The sequence below is a fragment of the Gymnogyps californianus genome, chromosome 3 (assembly GCF_018139145.2).
Source record: "Gymnogyps californianus isolate 813 chromosome 3, ASM1813914v2, whole genome shotgun sequence".
In the NCBI taxonomy this organism is placed as follows: Eukaryota; Metazoa; Chordata; class Aves; order Accipitriformes; family Cathartidae; genus Gymnogyps; species Gymnogyps californianus.
Genome location: NC_059473.1, coordinates 51,253,997 through 51,278,853, shown reverse-complemented (window position 1 = coordinate 51,278,853; position 24,857 = coordinate 51,253,997). Strand labels below are relative to the sequence as shown.

The following is a 24,857-nucleotide window of genomic DNA, read 5'->3' as shown; positions in this document are numbered from 1 at the left end:
TTTAAAAGAATATCTTACAAGAAGCAAAATACTTTCTACCCAGACAGAAGCTCCAAAGTGTCTGTTTTCTTATTTAGTGTTGGTTTTATGTGTTTAATATTGCTTCTCAATTCAAGAAACAATTTCAAGTGAAACTCTGCCAATGCAAAAATCTCTTTCTAATTTCCCTGTGTATCTCTGAGTATGAGCAGTAGGCAGGATCTGACTTTTTCCCTTTTTTTCTGTTTCTGTCTACATCCAAGAATGGGAAAGATTGCTCAGATTTGTATTTTCCTTGTTGAAATCAGGAATGAATCCAGAATTTGGGGTTACAGTATTTTCCAAGGTTTTTATTAAGTTAACATGGATCTTCCAGGTAATACACAAATGTTTTAGAGACCTCACATGAAAAAGGGAAAAACATGGGCTAAGTAGCCTTTAACACTTATGTTTCTGCTAACCAGGAGACCAGGGTCATAGCTCATCCCAAAGATTCTTGAATAATCAATTAGCCTAAACAGTATCTCCCAGAAGATGCATTCATAGAAAGGATCATGTAACTTTACCGTTGCACTATCAAGCCATGTTAGCTGTGACCTAGTCAGACTACAACCCAGAGCAGTAAGGAATGCAGCACTGTGGCATGAGAAGAATGTGGCACATTACCCATGTGTGATTGCCCAGCCCAGCCTCCTCGCTGCCTGTTGAACACATGGGTGGCCTGTTTATAAAATGAACCTAAATAAGCTACAGCATCTTTGTTTACTTTGCTATTATTCACACCATTTTATTGCATTTCATACCATTCACCATTTCAGACCACTGTGAATGAACGTATTTATTTATATATGACAGAAAATAAGTGTGCAAAAATTAACAAGTATGATCCTGAATGAAGAGGACTATTAAAATCCTGTACATTTAATTTTCAATCTGGCAACGTGTTTCCAAGGTTTGGATAGTGGATGTTCCAGCAGCGACTTGGGAAACTGTTTCTTCCGGTAATGAATTTAACCACATTCTTATTATCATTTGAAGTAAACATTGCATAATGAATGAAGCATTGGCTTATAGTTAAGCACATAATCAAGTATATTTCCTAAACTAGGATGGATTTAAACATGTTAACTGATTTCCTGAAGTAGGGGCCTACAGTCTAAATACCAAGTATTTTGATTCCTTTCTGTTTTGACGCCTGGACCTTAATTTGAATTCAAAGATTTAAGTGGGCATGAGTGTGTTATCTCTTATTTAGCACAAAATCACTTTCTTATCATTCCAATTGTCTTCACTGGGAAAATAACAATGATGCATCTTATTGATGCATTGTTTCAGATTTAGTTGGTTTAACTGTTGTCTGATGAAAATATGTGCTATCAAACTTACTGTTTAGCTGCATTTTGTTGACTAAAGACTGCAAACGTTTGTGGACAGGAATGACCAGCACTTGCACTGGTAGCCTGTGAACTTTAAGAAGTTCAAAATTTTGGTTTACTTTGGATATTTACCCAATACTGAGAGCAAGTGAGTCTTTTTAGAATGAGAAGTGGCCTATAATTTTGCAAAGTAGAAAGGAGTTCAAATAAAGCTTCAGATAGATTAGGAAATTGGAAATGGATAGAAAAGTCAACAGAGGAGCCTTTCTGATGCTAGGCTGATAGTTCTGCACTTACTAAAGTCTATGTAATTCTCTCCATTATTTCTGGATGAAGTGGCAGAGAGGAAGACACCAGGAATGGAAAGATAAACTATGCAAGTGTACCCCAATGGGAAAACATGGAATTTATGTTGTCCCTGGTAATTAATGGCTTATCTTACCTACCTAGTTCTACATTTCTTCAGCCTTTTTGTGGGAAGAAAACTCAGGCAGTGAAATTTTTTTCCTAAACTACAAATGGATATTTGCCTTTTACAATTCTTCCTGTGGACAGGATTCATTCTGGAAACTGAGTGTTGTCAGAAACTAATGCATTTGTAATCTGCAATATCAGCCATCAAAAAGGTAGTTCCTATCTGCCCACATCCTCAGGTTTATTTGCATAAACCTGGGCTTACTGGTTTCCTGCGAGAAATAAACTGAGAGTGAAGTTAGTAGTGGCAGAAGGCCACTGCAAGCAGCAGCAGAAGAGATTTATCTGCTGACATCATAATAATCATCTTAATTAGCTGAAGTTTAAATCAGTTGTGTTTAAATGAAATCTGATTTTTTATCCTCTTAAATGTACATTATCTTCACGCTTCCTGAAAACTTCCAGAAGACCTGTCACACAGCATTTCCTTCCAATCCTCTTTCTACTCTTTCATTTTACTGTTATTTGGGGGGAAGGAGGGACTGTTTGTCCTTGTTACTTACATTTCTTGTTTCGTGTGTGATTTCAGTTCTTGGAAAAATAAAACGCTGTTTACCATGGAAAGGAGATAAAAGTAGCAGTATCATGCAACCTTACCTTTCTACATGGATGTTGTAGCTTTCTCATTTTACTTCTAGTACAGATCCAGACTATTTGAATACAGCTGCCAATCACAATTAATCAGAGAAAATTACATGGTAATTTTGTACGATGAACAAATGGACAAGAATGACACCAGAAAACACATTCATGTATACTTTGACTTTGACTTCCAGCTCTCATCTGTTGGGGTGAAAAGCCAGTTAGTGCATCAACTCACCATGCTACCTATATTCCTTCTCTTATCTTTGTCTTCATACCAATTTAAGTCTAAAAGTTACCTGATAATATTGTTGAAACATGCTCTCCCTTCATCCAGAAGCTGATCTAACTTTTTGTACAGGCCACTAATTTCATCATGTGGGTGACTGTGGTTGCAGAATAAGCTTAGATGATCTTTATCTTATGTCTTTTGGAAAACTTCAGGGTTAGTTGAGCAATCGTGCTACTGACTCAATTTTATATGTTTTATTAACCTCCAGAGCTTGCGTGGAAAGAGAAAAATACTTAAAGATTATTTTTTTCTTGGGCTGACTGATTTTAGAGAAGATCCTGTGCCTTATTTGGCTTCTTGTTTGAAGGGTTTTTTTCTGCACCTTGTTTATTTTTACGCTATTGCCAACAATCCTAGAAGCTTTATATGTAGGTAAAAGCCTGGTATTAACATTACTAAGGACTGTAAAAGTTAATATATGTGTCAAGATCTATAGCCCAACTGACCAGCTTCTAAATAGTAAAGCCAAAAAAATTTTCTAAATGACTGACACCATGTACTGTAGCCATGCCCACTTTTCTTATATGTTAATTACTAGTTTGTCACTTGAAAACATATTTCAAACTATATTTCCAAGGTAGTGTAGCTCACTGAAAAACTTATGTACATTATGTACATGCTAGCTGAGACATAAATGGGAACTTCCTACCATAGCTAGCAAGCCATAAAGTAAATAACTACTGACATAAATATTGAATTATACTAACTATACATCTGAAAGAGAGGAGAAAAGAAAGATTATTATGAGGTCCTATTTATAAGTGATGCACTTGAATGCTAGTCAGTATATTTATCAGAAAGAGTCCCAAGTGGATTCAGGATTTTACTGGAGCCCATTTTAGAAGTGAGGTAGGCAGCCAATGTTCACTGATGCTCAGGGCCTTTTATACCTGGGTTTATGTTTTGGTTTTCTTTTTCTCTATGTTTGTATTTGGTCAGTTGTCTGGGGCCAACAAAAGATGTATATTTTATTTGTTCAAATCCATATTCTAATCAATCATGGCATTCAGAAATATGGAAGTTATGAAAGAATATGTTAAAAAGATAGCATTCATCAGAAAAACATTTTCAAAATGTTGGAGGATATGCTATAATGATGAAATCAGAAATAGAAGAAGTTATTGAGATGTAATGGTACAAAATCCAAACATTGTGTGGCAGTGAGGCTCTACATAATGCAACCTATGATCTACAAATTTAGAAAAAGAAATGAGATTTCATTTCTAGCATACATGCTACATTCAATTACATCTAACAAACATCCTGACAGTGTACTTTTCATTTCCTCATTCACAGAGGGACAATGTATTTAACCAGTTTAATTTTTCAACATGAAGCAATGATGGGTACCAAACTAAAAAAACCCCAACCATCCAATTCTTCAGGAACATTTAAAATACATGCTGCAGTTGATAAGATTTTGTGTACAGTAGAATAATTTTGAATGCTTTTTTCTTGTTACTTGTTACTCTGAAAAACAGGACAAAGATTATTGGTGTATTTTAATAAATAATACATAACTAACAAATGCTGTTAAAATTACGCAAAAGAATGATCACAATGTATAGCTGGAATACAAATGGTGATTCTACATTCAAATAGCCACATTTTGTATTTAGATCCAAATTTGTAAACTCCACCAAGGTCTATTTACTAGGTATTTAGCATTACATACATTATACTAATGTTATCGTTGTTTAAAACGGTAGATGCCTTATCTTAGATTCTGTTTGTAGACCTATTTGCACCTCCATTAATTACAGTAGAAGACATGCATATATTCCTGAAGTGAATTTGACCTTAGATAGTAGGACTAGGAAACACCTCTTAGTCATTTACTTCATCTTCCTGAACAAAAGCAGATTCACCTTTTTATTATTTATAGACATCCCGAAAGACCACGGTCTTGCCATTTCCTTGTTCACATGGGCTGTGGTGAATCAGGTCTAATAGCAATATTATAAATGAAACTGCTCCAGGGAATGATCTCCAGCACTGAAAGCTCATAATATCAAACGGTGGGCTCTGTCCCACATTACTCATTGAGGTCATGATCTAGAGGTCTAAAAAGTTCATTTTTTCCCTCACTCTATTACTTCTGTTCTTCTTCCTGAAACCAAACTGAATACTATGTGCTAGCAATTTTAAGATTCAAATGACACTTCTTTCCTGCTAGGTCAATAAACCTTGAGTGAATATTGGACTTTTAATGCCATTTTATAAGTTATTCTTTAGAGTCTATATTATAATTCCAAACATTCCAAGTATATTGTGCTAGGTGCTTTTAAGATGGTAACATGATTTTTTTGTTGTTGTTTCAGAAAATAACAAATTAATTAATCTTTGGGAAAAACTCTTCCTCTTTTGTAATTAAATAGAATTGGCCAGATCTTCAGCTCATATAAATGCTTTTCACTCCAAAGAAGTTATCTTATGCTAGTTGTAGTTTAACTTTATGAAAAAATAATCTGAAAGTTTCTCCTAACATTTTCAAAGATTCTATTTGGTTCAAAAGATGGAAACAAAATGTGCATTGCTCAAGATAACAGCTCTGAGGGACAGATAAGCATGTTGATTACAGACTCTGCTCTTCAACTTACACTTCTACACCCTTGATGAGTGATCTGTTGATTTGCCAACAGAAGTGCACTAAAATGCAACAGTTCAATACACAGCCATCTTTACTTAATTTCAAGCTTTTTAATTGAATGTCAGTCAACTACACAGTTATAATCCATATCTTATTACAAATACAAAGTACTATACACATGCATTTTAAATAGCACATTTTCTTAACTTAAACCATTTTCATTTTTAGAAACCATTGCAACTAAGCAATCAATTGTGATTATGGTAACAGCCACAAAACATTTATTACTTAATATGATTATTTAATTGTAAATTAAAAACCAAAACCCTCCTATCTTATTTTCTATTAAACCAACATTTCCCAACATTAAATACTTTACCAGGGTAAAGTATTTCTCACCTTCTCATATAAATTAGATTTTTTAATGTTGCCTATCATAGGATTTGAGTATTTTCCAAAAACTAATAATCCTCACTATAGCTCAGCAACCTCATTTACTCTTCACCTCACCTTTTCCACCTTGATCCATGTCCTGTTTTCTTCTTCTTAGCTGCTTTGTATAGTAACTATGAGGATACTAATTTGAAGTGAGTTTTCAGCTTTATTCTGAAAGCTGAGAGAATTGTGGTCAATCTAATATCCTCCAACAGGGAATCTGAAATCTTTTGTTCTGTTTATTGAATTAGCCTATATTCTGCTCCCATGAGCTTTGTTTTTCAGATTGATAGATTCATGATTAATACAAAAGAGGGCAACTGAGGATGGCAGTCTCCTCACAGAGAAATATACTCTGCAGTACATGGGAAAAAAATTTCTTACAGGACTTTCACATTTAGGACAAAGACCACATATTTGGCCTGGCAATTTTAAAGGATACCAATAATCAGAGTTTGTTGTACTTATATCAAAGTAATACAAATTTCAGTAATTCATTCAGGCAGTTTTCAATGAAAAAGCCAGGGCCTAATCAGAATACAGCAGGCTAGGGTACAACTTTAAGTCAGTCTCAGGTGGAAAAAAGCCTTTTTCAAAATTTTGAACTATTCAGTCATTCTATGACTGAATGCCAAGTGATCCAAATGGACTGCTTTGATGGTCTAGTTAGCTTGAGAATCCCTCAGTATAAGGTGAGAGGTTGGAAGATGATAGCTTTAGCAAAATTTAACAGAATATTCTCTTCTTCTCACGTCATTTTCTGTCTTGATGGAATCTGAATTTGTGTAACCGCTCTATCCTAAGAGCTGATTCCCGTGAGACACTGGGAAAGGTGAAAGCTGAGAATATTACACACATTAGAGATAAATAAACAGCATGATGGAACTATTGACATCAGAGATTATGGACTCTCACAGTTATGCCCCAATGAAAATATTCCTGCCAATATAGGTGTTTATATTAAGGATGTTTATCAAAAGAATTTTTGAGAAAGTCCTCAGAACAGCAGAGTTAAAAGGAAAAAACCCCTATATAGACATTATATGCATTCCTTAGATTTTCCATGTATTCATGAACTAATTAAGGAATGGGGGGATTATGGTTCTCTTAGAAAATCAAATACAAAATTCTATTGATGTCTTTTACTATTGAACAGGCACTAAGAAGCATTTAGGAATTGATGTCCATATTACATTTTTAATCTGCTTTATGGAATATTTGAGATGTGCATACATCACACTGTTTGTTTGTAGTAGTCAACTTAAACTATTTCAGGGAACATATGCGTTATATATGACATACTTAAAGTTCCAGCTGAATAAACACTCCAGTTTCCCATCAACTTCAAAGGTCTACAAATAAACTTTGTGCACAATGTAAAGTGAAAAATGTATTACATACATCTGACCTTTTTCATTTAAAATGCTATTCTGCCTTATCTAAATTATATATGTTTTGGATCTTTCTGTATTAAATAATTGTATGTGGAGGGATGAAGAGCTTCATCCGTAATATTTCTCCACAATATATATTTATGGGCACTCAGACAGGTTTTATTGTCAACACTTACTGTACTAAGTTCATGTGTCATGAACCCAGAAGGGTTTCAGAATACGTGGCTAGTAAAGCTGTTGTGAATGCTCATTAATACTTTTGGCGGAGGGGTGAAATATTATGATACCTAGATGTTCTAGGGGAGAAATACATAGTTTAGTATCAGGGTATGCTTTTTTTTTTTCCCTGAGATAAAATCAAATTACATTCTTAAAGCATTATTTTTTAATTATCATGTTTTTATTAACTATAGCTGAAATGTGGTCTTAAGTTGTTAAACGAAAAACTTAAGCTGCTAAATGAAAGCACATTCACTTGCTGCAAGTACTCATTTAGAAACAAACCAGCATGAATTAAAACCATATAAGTAAGAAATGGTTGTCTGACATAGGAAACTGTTAAAATGAAGTTCCAGTGGATATTGCTGATGATGCTGAAGTCAAAAGAATGAGTTTTTTTCTTTGTTAAAGGAATGTGATTTCCTTCAAAATAAACTGCAGGGCACTAATCCTTCTGAAAGTAAATGGGCAGATTTTAGAAATATACTCTCAGAGAGAAGAATGATTGTATTCTGCTTTACATTAATATAAAAACAATTTCACAACATGAGGAAAAAGTTAATCCACACTCCTATTAACACTTCACCCATGAAAATCAAATCATAGCATTTGGTCGTGCTCTCACTGAATTCAGTGTATTGAATTTAATAGAAAGACAACCTCATCACAGCTAAGTCCAGCACTGGCCCTGCTGCTCTAATTAGACTTTAGCAATATTAGTTTCTTTTTTTCCCTCATCTTCTTACTTCATTTCCCTTGACTGGAGTGCAATTTCACCAAAATGTAGTAGACTAATCATTAACTGGCAGCAGCATATAGACTGAAACTTTAAATTGACAATCGCAACGGTAGAATACCAGAAATTTATAGAAGCATAACCATTTCTTCTGCTGGGTGTGTGATAATTGTTTTTCTGCTCATTTACATCCAAAAGTAATTAAACTCTACAACAAAACTATGTACTGTAGTGTTGGTGCAGTCTGTTGTTTGGAGGTTATGCAGAGATTCCATGAAAACATCACAGTGGGAACTGTCGTTCATTTGCGTTGTCACTTCCTAAAAATTTGCAGAAACATACCCTTGAAAGAATTAGGTCACACAAAATGTGGCCTAAGGGCTTCTCCTTTCTGTTTTCCCCAGTGGAGTTCTGCAGCTGATGTGATAAAAACTGTTCTACATCAATGATTTTTTGAGTTTATGTTTCCTGAAAAAGTTATTTGGCTTATGGAAATAAACCATCTTTATCATTCAGTGGGAAAATTTCCTTGTCTTTCCTTCCAGATCTGGTTTCTTGATACAAATGCAGTGGTGTTACAGTGCACATAAATGCGTATAATAAATGTTGGCAACCGTAATGATCTTTGAATCTTCTTCAGATGGTTGTAGTTAAAGCAGTGCATTAAAAATGCATGTCGCAGCAGTGTAAGAAAATGATTACAGCAAACTTTGCTTTCCCTGGATATTACAACTTACATATAAATAAATACAACTTCAAACCTGAGAAATTTTCTTTCTCATGACATTTCTTACCAAAGTGTCACAGTGTTTCATGGTCATGTGTGCCTTTTCCTGTTAGAGGGGTAATGGATAGCTGTTGTTTTCTTGTACTTTTGGTACTGTGTAAAAAAGTTATGAATTTTTTTGTATTGAAAATAAGCTAATTAATCACTGTAGTTGGCAGAGAAAAGCTAACTCCCTCTCTTATTTAGTCTTCTGAAACTCATTGATTCACATGGTGAGGCATGAATATAGCTGAGAGCAGTATTAGGCCCTTCATTTCTTAATACTTTGTACATGCTTGCCTTGCTTGCTTGCTTCTCTAGTTAGGAAATGCTTTGATATAAATAAACACACTTTAGTTCTGATTTTGCAATCACTGACACACTTGCATGACAGTTTCCTGAATCAGACCTATATCTGCTTATGATACCACAAACTGCATTTTATGTAGCATGAGATTTATCTTATTGAGAAATTTTGCATGAATTTTGTTGAATTCAATTTTCTGAAGCTTCTAATACACATACTTAAATATTTTGTCTTCTTTATTTCCCTTTATTTTCTCCTCATTTTTTTCAGAGTTTTTTGGGTTTGTTTATTTTTGTTAATATGTTGCTTAAGCTTACAATGTTACAGATGATGCTAACATCTAATTTATGTTTGCTCACTTTGCCTTATGGTCATGCCAGTTTTTCTTGAGTATTTGGAAGGACCTCTTGTGAGTACAACACAGAAAGATCATCTTTATGTAATTTCTATAGATTGTGCAGTACAGTAATATCTTTAACTGTTATTGCAATATAAATAAATAAAAAGGCAAGGAATAAGCTTGTATCACTTTTAGATCAGTTATTACGTCTGTAAAAACATAAACAGCCGTAAATAAATTAAGATAAATGCAGAATAACCATCTGTTAGGAAGTTAGTTCAAGTCTAAACACTTAAAACTTGTCACTGTAGATGTATTCATGTAAATCTGTATTTAGACATTTAAGGATCTAGCCTCATGTACAGATGTTCTGATTCACTGCAGCCTTCATTTGGGAACTGGTAAAGGCTCAGGATTGGCCCACTTAGGTAGCTGCCGACAATTGGATTCAGGTGCTAAACTTTGGGTCTCTGAAAACATTGGCACAAGTTCATAGTCTAATGAAAGATCTGTCTTACAGCTTCTTCCTTGCCAAATCATAAGCACAGAGGTCAAAAGAGCCTCTCTCCACGAGTAACTAATTTGATAATTAGGTGAAATCTCTCTGATCATGAAAGTTGTAGATTTGACACCACACAGGCTGAACGATGCTGGACTTGTTTCCTGCTTCCTGGGAGGGTGCTCCACCACTAGGTTTTCATACAATAACAACGAAGGCAGCCACTGCTGCCCTTGCTCATCTTTTTTGCCTGCCGTCCTAAGAATACAGAACTTACGGGGTCACAAGGTTATTCTGTTCTTCAAGTCTCTCCCTCCCCTCAACTCCCATAACTTTTAAACTCACTGTCCAAATTCAATCAAAGCGGAAAAGTGGCAGAGTTTCTGGAAAAATAAGCATCTGGGTAGAGGGGAGAAATCCAAATTTACACCCATGGTGAGAGAAATGTTGGTAGAGTATACAACACATACAAGGTGTCAGAACAGGCCTTAGCTTATACTACCTTTTAGCTGCTAGAACTTGTGGGAAGCTTGATTTATTATTGTAAAGAGGTGTAGCACAAAAACAACACGCATCCATGGGAAACAGGTATCATTACTGTTTTGTGGCACAAGTTGTTTTTAAAGAAAGCATTCAGTTTCACCCAGAAGGAATGGCAATAGATATCTACCCTCAGGAAAACTTCTGGGCTGTAGCTCCAGGGGGGATGCAAACATTTGAGTCTCAGAGAAAATGAAGATTTTAGACACTGTTCTGCTTACTGTTCCCTGCTGGCTACCTCTTCAAGACTCACTGACCAGCCTTTCACTCACTTGGACACTGCTCTTGGGAAAGTAACTCCTACTTTATGCCGTGAGGTGAGTCTAGTGCAGCCCTACCGATTCTCCTGCAGAGCCCACGTGACAAATATTAAGTGTTGCAATTCTGAACCTGGTCTGAAATTTCCATTCTGATTGTAAGAGATCTATATCATGATGTTGTCTCCTGCCTTGTGTCTCTAATTCTGCCTGGCTGTTTTCACAGTTGTCTTCCATGGATGTGTGTAGTCAAGTCAGTCTGCTCCCTGAAAGTTGTGAGTGCTATTATTGTTCCTCTCCTATAAAATCAAGTTCTTATCTTATTGTACCATTTCCCCTACAGAGCTAGAATCATAACCCTTGTTTAAGCCAATCTGAGCTGCTAGATATGGATATATTACAATAGTGAGGATATATAAATAAACTGATATTAGCCTGACTTCTTCCATGACTTCTGAGGATTCAGTGACAGTGGTTACAATCTCTGCCAGACAACTATCAGCAGTTTCAGGAGTTGTTGAGGCAGATGGCTGAGGCACTAGATCTGATAACAAACATGCCTAAAATGACTTATTGACTCTTCAGCATTTTTTGATATTAAAGAGAGAGGAAAACGTGTGCCTCTCTGAAATGAGGATATTACCAAACCAGCAAGAGATCTCTGGATGACTCTATTTTTTATCCATAGGATGAAAACGAAGACAGACAATAGAAGAGGAGAGGTCTCAAGCACTGGGAGGCTGTTGGTACCTCTCCTCTCATGGACTAGTAACAGCTTCAGTTCACTTCCTCCATCTTAAAAAGTCAATACGTAAGCTGATAGCACACATTCCTGTAGGAGCCCTATGCTTATATTAGTAAGGTTGACGTTCCCTTCTAATAATTTCCCAAAGTAAACTTGTAACTAGGTGAGATTCTTACTCAGAACTGTAAAGCAAAGATATTGGATCGTAGCTACAGATGTGCAGATAAGCCTATCTACCTTTTCACCTTGTTTTGCTACAAAATGACAGTGGAAAGTTAACAAGCTGAGATATAACATGTCGATCGGCATCCAGTGTGATACTTTAAATTACGCTATGGAATAACTATGCTAATCCATAATGTATATATTCATATAAATTAGAAACTTTATGGAGCATACTTAAGAAAATTAATTAATTTGCCAAATGAATGTCCTTGGCTTTTGTTCCTCTACTTTCAGCCTTTTTTTTCTTTGTCTTCTACTCCTCTGATGTCCACATTCTTGTCCCCGGGACAAAAAATTGTCTATTTTACTTATCAGTCAAGCGTCCAATAAACTTTGGCTGTGCTAGGACAAGTAATTCAGGAAGACCTTTCCAGATATTACCATTCAGTGATGAAATTTCTTGGTGACTCATGAAGAATTTTGCTCACATGAATTTATGGAGACTACTAAATGTTATTCTTTTCCCTTAAAATAACATCCCATAATTTCCTTCAAAAGTCATCATTCTGCACTAGCTGCTGCTGTCCAAAAATGCTCAGTAATATTTTTCTGAAGCAGAGTTTTCTGTTACTGTTGAGGTAGTGCTTCCACGGGTACCAATTCAGCACTGCAGCTGCAGAGTTGGATGAGAGACCTGTAAACTCACTGCAGCCATTAGCATTAAACAATGTAGGAGGTGAAACAGCCATCTGTGGCCTGCTGGAGAGAGGCGATAAAGGAATTTTGTGAGGTGTTACTTCTTCCTTTCCTCTGGAGGCTGACCCTATCCACTGAGCAATAAGCATTCCAGGAAAACTGCAAGAGAATATTACTCTTGAAATAGGTCGCACTTAGATAATAGTCATGCTGTCTTCCAGGTTATCATCTTTTCAATGTGTCCCAAATTTATCTAAAAAAAACAAAACATGACTTTCCTTCATAGGAATGGCCATTTCATTGTTATTAATGTAAAGCTAGTTATAATGTGTGCATGTACTCTCAGATCATCCAAGTGTGAGAAAGCATATTTAAGTTGCTAGGGAAGAATTTTCTTGACAGCTTTTGACTTTTGTTCTTCATTATAATACAGGAAAAAGCAAACTTACAAATATTCAAACACATTGTGCTCTGCCGTGCTATTTAACTGTTTTCTTGGCTGTTAGCTAGAAACCCCTAGGCTAGCCTGAGTTGACCAAGAGCATTCAGCCATACCACTTACTTCTTCTCTTGTCTTTTCCTCCCTGTCCTGACATGCATGTGTGTGTGTGTCTATGAGCTGTTTTCCTTCTGAAGCTGAACAGTTGTAGGCTTGTCAGGCACCAGCGCTGGAAGGGCTGTAAGATGACTGAATGATGAATAAAAAATTAAGATTGCAATTACAAAATGTAGCATGCTTTAGCTTCACGTTGGAGAACGTTAAGTGGTCATACTTGCCTTATAATGCCAGGATCGGCTGGAGACTAACAAATTACAAAATTGCTGACCCTATGCCTTAAGGCTCTGGCGCAGCAACATGTCAGGATAGCAAACACTGAAATGACCACTGCAAGGGAGATGAACTTACTGTAGCTAGTACACTGCCATCAGCCTATAGATACATGATATTTGCAGCAGTTTAGGACAAGCAAATACAAATTCACCTGAGAAGCAGATTCTTTTTCAAGCTTTACTGTTGTTCAGGTTCACTGCTTTTGTAATGAAGTGAAAGGATATTAAGAAAAGTATTACAAACTGAACTAGAAGTGCTGCATTGTTAGCAGTTGGATGCTTTCTACGTGAAGGCACCAGTACAGATATCATAAACATATTACCAGTGTTAACTGGGGTCCAAATTTATCCTGCTGAGCATGTCATATATCCTATGTCCACACAGAAAAGCCATTTTTACTTCTATGCATTGCCCCAGAATAGATAAGTTTAAAGGTGTTTTTCAGTAAATATGTAAAAACAAGTATGGCCTTAAGATATCATGTGCTTATGGATGATTGCAATTCTTCAGGTGTGAGCAATGTAAGAAATAGCAGCATTTTTTTTCCTATCCTTATACATGCCAACAGTAAAATTGTATCATGGACACTGTAAATCAGAAAAATATGCTCTTAATTCTTTCTTCTGTGGCTAGGAACTATGATTGCTTTTTATTTTTTCAGAAAAATACTATCTGGAATGGGAAAAAAGATTCTGCATTAACAATTTTTACTGGAACACCACTATTTTCTTAAAATAATGAACAAAATTAATAAAGCATAATAAAAGAAATATGTATTTTTATATATTAAAAATAATTTTGTCTTAAAATTTTGTAATATATATGAATAATAGTTTTATCTCAAAAAAACTGCTAACCATTTCCCATCCTATTGTTTTTATACATACTTGTGTGCAATTACTTCTTTGTTATGAACAGTAGTATTTAGGCATCACTAAAATGCTTGTGTTTTAATAACTTAACACTGCAATCCCTTTGTGAACGAGTTAGGAGTACATTTTAAAAAACACAATCTAGAGTCTATGATACCTATAGTGGCATAGTAAATAGTGATTTTATATTGGATAGTAAAGGAAGTAATCTGATAAAAGTTGCATAAGTGGCGAAACAAAAGGTTTTGCTGTGTATTGCAAGAGTGTGTCAGTGCTAAATCTCAGTAGGTGGTCTTAGTACTGGGTCAGGTTACTGGAAAAACATGTATAAATATCTTCTGTCTTTGTAAATACCCACTGATGTTATCAATAGCATTTTTTGCTGTTACCTGCCATTGCAGTTCAGTTTGTTTCTGGTTTTTTTTTAATTCAGTGAAGTGGTTCTTCTCAGACGAATGAAATAGCAGACAATTTAGGAGCTCACAGTATCAGCATGCTCCACTATTTGAGTCCCTGCAGTCTTGATAGCAAGCTAGACAAATAAGCAGTTGTACCTGAGATGGCTGACTTTTAGTAACCATTGAGATGGGTTATGCGGTCTCACAACATGCCACCAACCAACCTCCCTTTCACTGATTTATCTCAGGAGAAATACATGTTCAGAGAAATATATGGTTCCTCAGTTCATTTAATATCAGTAAAAAGTGCTAAAGGGTTCTCTAAAGGAAGATATTTAAATGCCAATATTTAAAATAACATTTTAAAAATTAGCCTAGGTCAGAACAAGATTTGAAGAACTCAGTAAGCTATACCGGAGAGCTCTCATATCCCTGTTCCTCAAATTGCTCTTCCTTCAGCTTACTACTTCATAATTTAAAATTACACAAAAAGATGCAAAGATTAAGTGTTTGGGATGACCACCTGCTGTACTTCCTTTTTGTTCAGCTGTAGTCTCATGCTAGTGGTAGTATGTCCTCACTAAACTGTGTGCCACAGAATACAAGAGTGCCTTCTTTGCATATCAACATACAGTCTCTCCAAGCATCACTTCAGGAGACTGCACTGATATACAAGAAGAGTAAGTTTCTATAACGTGAGATATGGGCTTTTTTGCACATAACTCTATTTCCCAAAGCATTACAGCTTTCCTTATGAAACTGACTTTGATGTGAGAAGATCTCAGGCATTTAGCATGTTGGGCTGGATGCTGCTGGGCCTCTTGCTTTCTTCATACTTGCGACCCTTTTGAATAACAGGTCAAGCAACAAAAGGTACAGGTGTAATTTAGACAAGAAGAAGGGTGAGTGTTTTCCAGTTAGAGTCACTAATGAAATAGTTCTTCTTAGTCACTTATCTTTCTTCACACTTAATGCAGAGAAAATGTTGAAAAAGCTAAATAAGAGATAGTGCTGTGAGAGATTCCTAAAGCTTTAAAAAAAAAAAAAAATCAGTCTGCATGTGGTGTATGTGCAGTTCCTATATTGCTTTCAAAAGGCTTCAACTTTCACAATTCAAAAGCTGTGAATCTGCAGAAACACCACACCTAGGGGACACAATTTGCTTTCTTTTTTAAATGTTTTACATTCTTGTAAGTAAAGACTACACATTATAATACATTTTAGTTGTATAAAAATTGGCTTTTTTCTGTTTGCTTGAAAAGCTGTTATAAATTCACATGTATGCTTTTCTTAATGTAAAATGAATAGCTGTCAACTAGCTTTTGATAAGTATTTATTTTTATGTCCTTCCTGTTCTTCATAAAAAGAATGCAAATTCATATCTTGGGAAGGTAATTTTTTTTTTCAATCTATCATATGTATTCATCCAACTTGAAAAACTCAGAAAGAAAAAGTAATCAGATTACTCAATTTACTTTAAAAAAAATATATAGTAAAAAAATTTAAAGAGACACCAGAAGGAGATATCCTGACCCTTATAATACAGATATCTGGGGGAGCACTGTGTTCCTTTCTGTCTGGCTTGAGGATAAAATAGTACATTCCAGTTTCAGTGCTAGCTGTCCTTTAAACTGCATAAATTCCGTCCTTGTCCCACAGCAATGAAAGAAATCTTGGCAAATCCACACAGTCATTCATAGCTTTCATCTCCTTGTCCCTTCTCAAATCACTGCTAAAACACCCTCAGTTGACTTCAGGTTCTTGCTTATTTCGATTAATTAGGGAACAGAAAAACTAGAGAACTGGCAACTTCAGGCATATCCAGCAACTTACAGGCATATCTAACAACTTGCTCCCATAATTTTGATGGGAAATTTTTAATATATTGACCTATTTTTTATATGGTTGCATTCCAGTCATAATAAAGGGTTCACCCTTCTGTCACAAAGTTATGAAAGCAGTCATTGAATTCATTTAGTTGTCAATGAAATTTTTGATGGGCAAGCTATACCAAATAGGATCCTTAAATGGTAATGATTTTGAACAGTGAATTTAGACACAACAAATTCCATTAGTACGTGACATGTACAAACACGTCAACAGTTATTAACACAAAGTAATGAATTACTGAGCTTTTTGCTTGTAAAGAAAAACCTAGGGCTTTTCCTCAAAAGCATTTTGGCTACATAAATAAAAATCTTCCCAGGGAGGAAGGAGGATGGATTGTCAAGCATCTTGAGTTTAAGTATGAATGAACTCAATGTTAAAAATTGGCTGTTGCAGGATTACGTTTCATACTGAAATCAGTGATCTTTAAAGCACTTGGGGACTTTCAGCTTTGTCACTTTGAATTACTTTTAAAAATAAATTATGTTTATTCCACATACACAAAAAAATGTGGTTTTCCATGGTTTTGATTCTTTTTGCATTAATTGTGCTATATTTGGATGAGAAATCAGTGTGACAAGCAAATGTATTTCACATCAGTCTAGCAAAGCTATGCAAATTTTGCACACACAAATGTGATTTCCAGCTAAAAAACAGCATTTACTTTGTACTAGCTTATATACATGCAAAACAGTTGGAATAACATCAGATTCACATAAGTGGTGCAACTCTTGTTGCACTTTAAGCACGATTTGTGACCTAATGTATTATTTTGCAACAGTAAACAGTGTACCAAGGCCACAGAGATCTCAGACTCTGGTTCCCGTTCCCCTGCTGAGCATGATGTTTATCTAAGATTATTTAATACTACTTTGTTTGATATTGATCAGTAGCACAAACATCGGCAAACTTCAAAGTCAAAATTCATTGGAGAATTTTAAGTACTTATAGAAGGGAAAAAAAAATTTTCTCTTATTTTTTACCTCATTGGTCAAATATGTTTGCTAATATAATTTGTTACAAAATCTGTGATTTCTTTTTCATTTTTGTACTTTTATGTAAAAAGAAGTCTGGGCTTAGAATGGATTACATCTGATGTTGCTAACATTTCCTGGAAATGGAAAACTGTGATAACAGCTGCTGTCTTGGCTCATTTTCAGCTGGGTTTTTTGGTTTGTTGGTTTTGGGTTTTTTTTTTATACTGCAGCAATTTACAAGTAGTTACAGCTATCTCTAGTAGGCTTACATCATTAGTAAAACATCATAAGTCAGTCAAATGTTTCCTTCCCAATCAGAGCACTTCCTCCACTTACTGAATTGTTGACTTTCTGAATAGTATTTATAGTAACAGCACTTACATTTTAAAATAAATCCTAATTTATGAAATAACTAAAAGCTAGCTGCATATGGAAGATAACTATAGAAAGAATCTATATTTTATGTTAAAGCAAAATGCCTTCAATGAGAATTAAGAAAATCTTGGAAGCATCTTATTTAGATAGATAATACCTAGCTGATTTGTATCAAAAGTATAAAATTGTTTTTTTCTAAGACCTATGATGAGCAGAAATGTCTCTATATTAGTATTCTTTTTAAATTCCAAGCATACGTGCTTTCTTCTTAGATTGAAACATTCTTCTGCAATCTTTGCAGTACTGTAGCATTGTAAAGTGATAAACACTCAGCACTAGTGATGAAAAATAGAAGGAAGAGCCAAGTAAAGCAAGAGACAAGGAACTTTAAGTGTTGATAGTGTCAAACAACAGGTCTGTGCATATTCAAAGCTTTGGCCTCCTTAAATTATATTAATACTTTCCACTTTAATGTTTTAAATTGCTTTGAAAGATGCATGTTAAATTTTTTTAAATTATGTTTTCATAGTTTCAAGTCAGGGTGTTAATAAAATTTTATTTATTTTTCAGCCAAATCTGTGCCTCTTTCTTTGGTATATGATTAAGCTTCCAAAAGCAATGTTATATATGCAGGTTAGAATCTTTACTATGCCAAAAGTTTAGGTTTGTATTGTCTCAAACCAGATAATAATTCTCCCTATGAAGTTTGTAACTTCAGCAAATCCTCTTTCACCAAATACATTTTAATGTTTAAGGAGTAGCACCTCCCTTCATCACATTTGAAATGGCTGGCGAAAAGCTCTGCCAGCTCAAGGGGATCTCTGCACCATTTCTCGTTCTGGGATTACTCTGCACTGAGCAACTTCAGGTATTTCACCCTGAGTAACCTGACCTAACTTTGAAAATGGAGCTGACTTTGAGCAGGGCATTTGGACCAGATGGCTCCAGAGGTTCCTTCCAACATAAATTACTCCATGAGCTCCTCTTTCCAATGCTCTTGCTTTGGGACCAGCCTGTGTGAGGCCAGTTTGCACTTCTGTGTGCACATAATCTAGATGTGTCCTAAGAAACATGTAAAACTGGCGTTCATGTTGCTCTGAGCCTTCAGGAATGGAACACGGGGTTTTCTGTCTGCGTTAGTAACAACCAGAAGTCGTAACCTCCTGGTGGCTTTTCCTTCACCTGAGTGAAATGAACCGGCAGCATCCCTCTGTTTCTTAGCAGACAGGAGGGTTTTAGAGTCTTAGCCTGTGACTTTTCACAGACTTTCAATTAAATGAACAGGGAGACCGAACTACCTCATCCTTCCTGGAGCTGACAATTTCAAAGCACAGTTCTGAGTCACAGTGAGAGGAGCGGTGCAAAGGAGCCCTCCTCCCTCCCTCCTGCCGCCCTGACTCATCAGGGGCTTTCATTTTCCACTCTGGTCAGGAAGCCAACATCTCTTATGACAATTAAACTAATCCTAACAAGAGGACTTTGAAAAATTAATTAATAACTCTGAACTGTACCTGAGCAGTGAACTTATGCGATGTGAACCCTGACACACATGCATGTAAATCTATAGCTGAAATCAGCTTCCATTTATTTCTTGGCACTGATGCTGACTCCTAGAAGGGATGAAGTCCTGAAATTTTCCAAATATTTTAATGCTAGTTTGTACTGCTTAACTGTATATTGTTCTGTGATAGGCTTTTCTGTAGAAACACAATTCCGTACTGAGAAGTATATCTGCACTTTACAATACCATCACTGTTGTTTTTTTGATGTAAAAATCTTATTCAGTTAAGTGGTTAGCATGTTGGATTACTGTAATCATTTTAATTGCTGAAAATACCTGTTGGTTTGACTAGGATGAACTGAGCAGCTTAAAAATGATTTTTACTGTTATATTTTACCATAAATAGTACTTGCGTCATCTACAATATAAAGTCAAAAAGTGTGATTCGTGACTGATCCCTTCCATGACTTGGAGCAAGTCATCTTACCTTTCAGTATCGCTGTTTCTCAAGATTCAAAAAGGGAGGAATGATGCCTATCTTTCCAAGTAGCTTTATTGATTTGTGTACAAAAAAAATCCCATTATACAAGAGCTCTCTGTTTTTAACTAGTAGTAGTTAAAAAATTTCTGCTAGGACCCACTTGTTCCAAGACAACAATTTGAAATATATGTGTGTATATATGCTCTCAAAAGTTCATCAGTAAAATATAAAGGAATGGCCTTTGAGTTACAATTTGATTAAAAACATTGCTCAAGCTGGGGACATGGGGCTTCCTTCACAGTCTCTTCAGAAATCTCTTTTAAGTATTATTCTCTCCTCCAACACTAAGCTTTCCTCAGATATTTAACATTTGGGGAAATTGTAATATCCCAAGATCTATGACACCCCTACAACATCAGGTGTATATAAACTCTGGTTTTAATTTGTGCTTTCCATGAAGCAGAACCTTGGGAACAGCCACCACCAGGAGTGAGCTCTGGTATCTGTGAGATGCTTACAGAGAGGTACTTTGACATATTCGGGGGATTAAAAAACCCTCTATTTGAGACCTGGCCTGCCTTGAAGTGAAATCTAATAAACTGAAAGAATGTCTCGGACGCTTTCAGAAGCTAACAAATGTCCAGAGATAAGAATAGATCTGACTGAGCTTTAAGGGCTGGTTTACCTTTCTCATCCACTCCAGGACTTCAAAACTGCCCTATCAAGCTCTTAATGCACTGAGAGAAACTTGCTTGTCCTTCTTTAATGCGATACAATTTTATGTTTGTAGCATTACCCTAGTGAAATTTTAAAATGAAATGAGATGGGATACAAATAACACTAGAATTTCTTTAATATCCTGAATCATGAATAGAAGCATGTCTAGACTCAAATACAAACCATGTTTTAAAGCAAAATTCAGATCCTCCTCCGTTCCCTGCCAAACTCTGAGTTCAGTCCCTGAGGATGTGAGCAGGGTTTCCTCGGCTGCAGCAGCTGGCAACGGCAGCACTGACGGCGGGGCAGGGAGTGCCACTCCTGGGCTGGGTGATTTCATCAGCTAGCACAGGTCTTGACAGGTGCAAAGCCTTTCACTGCACTTTTAAGGACCATAAAACCCTTGGTGCATGATTTAGGAGACTGGGAGCAAACTTCTTGATCCAGAAAGGCAAATGAGATCTTTTCCTGATTGTAATCCTCTAGATCTGTTAGTATTGTTTCAATGCGTTTCTTCTAAACACAGAAATAACATTTGCTCTGAAAAGAGTTCTTGATGCATGCTGAATTTGCCAGACATTTCACTTTGAGACAAAGATATGACAAATGTGCTTCCTAGCGTTTTCACGTTGATTGATTCTCCCTCACAAAGGACAACTTCATAAAGAGCTTGAATCAGATCCATGTTCACACTTTACATATGCAACATTTTTGTGGCTGGCAAAGTTGGCTTCTCATGCAAACAAACTTGGAAATAGAGTCAAACCAGAGAAGGGCATGCCGAGACCGCTATACTTCAGTAGCTATTTTTTTCCAACTAATCATCGTTATTATTATGACTAGATATTTACCCTTAGGTGTATTGGGCAGATCATTCTGACTCATTCATTTAGTGGATGTTGTCCTGTTGGGTTAATGATTATCTTTTTTGTCTGAAAGATTTGTTAATTCCTATAACTGCATAGGATAGCTATTTTAGTACTTACCAGCTGACCTCGATGCTGACATAACCTTTCTGGTATTGTTGGTTGTAGCTTGTGTCATGACATTAATGTGAATTATGGCTGTCTTGAGGATACAAACCTTCATATAGCACAGATGGTCTGTAGGAAAAAAAAAATCGTAATGACGGTCTGCACATCACACATTCAGTTTTCCCTTGCAGACTATTTCCTTTATCATTGCCTCATTCTCTTAGGGACCTTTTAATCAAGCATCTAAGGCATCATTTATTGTACAGGCTATGCTCTATAATAAAGACTGTAACATGGGATTCTGTAAAATACCTCTGCTACCAGCATTATCACGGTGTCTTGTTGGCCTTCTCCAAACTTGCTTAGCAATGTATCACCATTACTTCCAGAGAGCTGATTTTTTTACTACTTCTTTGAAAGAACGATGAAAGCTGTGTAAGCTCATTAGTAGAGCATGTGTGTAGGCTTAAAATTACAGATAATAGACAAATGGTTGGAAAGTCAGTAATTCCTTTACATATTTGCCAAGACTTAGGTCAAGGTTCAGGGTTTCCTTTGCTCAAACCGGTGAAATCAGAAATACCTCCAGGTGTTCTGGGGAGTGCTGGCAGTGCACATGCAACACAGGTGATGAGACACAGTTGATCTCAGTTGTTTTCTGCAAGAGCAAACCACATTTAGTCCAAATTGCACTCAGTTGTGATGCGCTTTTCTTTTTACATTAGTATTTTGTATAAGCCAATCCTTTTATTTAATGGCTCTTGATGTTTTGCATGCACTCTCATAATCTGTTATTTGTAACATTACAGTAAATTCATTGTAGTAAATTTTGATGTCACAACCTGGCTTCTCATGTCAGAGAAATAAATAGTTAATATACAGGAAAGTATTCGTGTACTTAAGAGTAATCATGACAAAAAAAATTACTACCTTTCCACTCAGAAGCCCAGTCCTTGTATGTCACATCTGTATTTGTGTAACCATTTTACAAAAAGCAAAGTGACACAAATGTGTGTAAGGAGTTTGAGAAATTGATATACACATAATTAACATATTATGTCTGTCATAGTTGTTCACACTGATTTTTTTGAAGAATTGTGCTGTGTGTGTATGAATGTGTGTCACCCTTGCTAGTCCATGTTAGAGAAAGCAGCAGTAAATGTTACCGCATCTGGGGGCTGTAATAATTTCCCCTTCTGACATTGACTTAATTTTACACATTTTTCAGGGAGCAGAAATTGAATGAGTGCCATGTTATACTCCAAATATCTCTTTCAGGCCACATGACATCCCCTCTATCAGAAACAACGTAAGTGTGTGAATATGATGTCTAACATGGAACAGTCCCAAAACAATACCTATTTAAGATTTCAAACCATAACAAGTCTAGCTTAAGTCACATTTTGCAGATAAGCGTTTATGCATCTGGCAGTAGAATTTTGTCCTAAATAAGCAATGTTAGAAATAAAGATGTAATGGTCTTAAGGGATTAACCGTGTAAGAGAGAGTCCATCTTCATCTTATAAAAGAATGTGTTTTCTTTACTGGGATTTTTGCTTAGATGCTGCAGTAATGCGTAAACAAATTTTGAAGGCACACGAAGTCAGAGCCTGAGCAGAGCCTTAAAGAGATACCAAAACCATCCTGTTTTCAAATTCAGCTCTGTTTTGTGTCACAGAGCAAAGTTTCTAATAGAGGCACAGTGACTGACCAGCAGTTGCAATTTCCTATGTCATTATTTCAAAGCCTAACGGTAAATTTAATATAATTCTTGGTTTTCTCTGTTTTATTAACCAGTTAATTCAGGCGATGGGATAGACTACAGCCAGCAGAAGCGTGAAAATATTGGAGATCTGATTCAAGAGACACTGGAAGCCTTTGAACGCTGCGGTGGAGAAACTGCTTATATAAACATTAAATACATGATCCCTACTTATCAGTCGTGCATATTAAACTGAGTTGTATCAAATGGGATGATTCCATTTGTGTTCTAAAAAAACTGTATCTGACTCTGTATGGCATCTTGTTAGTCATGCTTTTCTTCTCTACAGCTGCTAAAATAGTGGCTTCTGGGGCATTAGAGTGTTAGCACTATTGTGAACAAGGCTTTCCAATACATAAATAGTGCCTGTTTCTTTGATTACAATGGTGTACTGTGCTTGTTTGTTCCCCGAAAGAATTGCTCCTTTATAACAGAGCTGACTAGAGCAGGAATCGGAGTTAAATCTTCACTTGTATAGACAATAAAACTATAATTTTCATACGCAATTCAGCAATTGCTGTTCTGTGTCCGCTTGCCCTGAGGGTGATGTCAGAGGCTGTAACAAGAAGAGTTTATGCTGACTGCTTAATAGGTGTTTGTCATGGAAGAGAAACACCAGTTCAGCAATGCCTCTCTAGCAGCTGTGCCAAATAATGTGCACTGACATACAATAAAACTGTTCAATGTATATACCAATTACAGTGGGAAAATTTATATGGTCCATTATAAAGCACTGTCATTAAATTAATTCATGTTTCTTACACACTCCTGATCTCGGCTTCCCGGTGTTTACCTTTTCATGGAACTTGGGTTCCTCTTGGCGAACATCCGGCACAACCACAGTTTTGAAGAAAAGCCCAGAAAAAACTTCAATAAATCAGATGGAAGATATAGCGTACATAATGTATCAGTCCCTAACGACTCTGTTAATCTGGGTAAACACAGAACATACACATATATTTTTAAAGGGTGCTGGGTATTTTTTGTAACTGCAAGGTTGCTATTGCTTTTCTGTTGTCATTATGGTATATATGTGTACAAACAACGTAACTATTGTTACAGGAATCCCTTACAATTTCCTACTCAGTTAGTTTCTCCCTGCATACCCACAACACAGAATTGCTATAATCATGGATTTAAGCAAGGCTATTGAGATTGACTTTATTGCTTTTTAAGCATTTCTATGGAATAAATCTACAAAAAATAAAACAAGTTTTACAAGTCTCAAGGACAACCATTTAAAAATATCGAGTCAGCTCAAAACAAATCAGGAGATATGAGCTTTGTCTAAAAAGCATGAGATTTTTAGAAGTACAGACTGGTCTCATTTTGCTTTTATTCTTGTTTCTGGAAGCTCTTAAAACATATGCAAGTTGCACTTTCAAGTGTTTCTCTGTAACCGTTAGAGCTCGAAATGCACTCTTTGGTGTTAGACAGATGAGACTTTTTCCAAGTGCTTATCCACATCCGTATTCACACCCTGCAAGGCTTGCCTGTGTGAGAGACACAGCCCCTATGCTGCCCTGTTCTCTTGGGTGCGTACTGGAAGCGTGGGGAGCACCTTCCCACCTGCTGAAACTTTGAGCTGGATCTGTCATTAGACTGACATTAGACTTGCCTTTTTCTGTTCTGTGGGATCTTCAGCCTGAGGGTTTTTTTTTCTTTTACTTTCTTCTCTTTCCTGTAATT

The 24,857-nt window shown here is 36.0% G+C and overlaps 1 protein-coding gene across 1 annotated transcript in view; it reads left to right on the top strand.

Moving 5' to 3' along the window:
- PACRG (parkin coregulated) overlaps window positions 1–23,646 on the top strand; it is a 260,326-nt gene extending 236,680 nt beyond the window's left edge. Inside the window, exon 6 of the mRNA XM_050894568.1 lies at window positions 23,204–23,646. Coding sequence (XP_050750525.1) covers window positions 23,204–23,364 — 161 coding nt within the window. The 3' untranslated portion in view covers window positions 23,365–23,646. The remainder of the gene's footprint in view (window positions 1–23,203) is intronic.
- The last annotated feature ends 1,211 nt before the right edge of the window (window positions 23,647–24,857 follow it).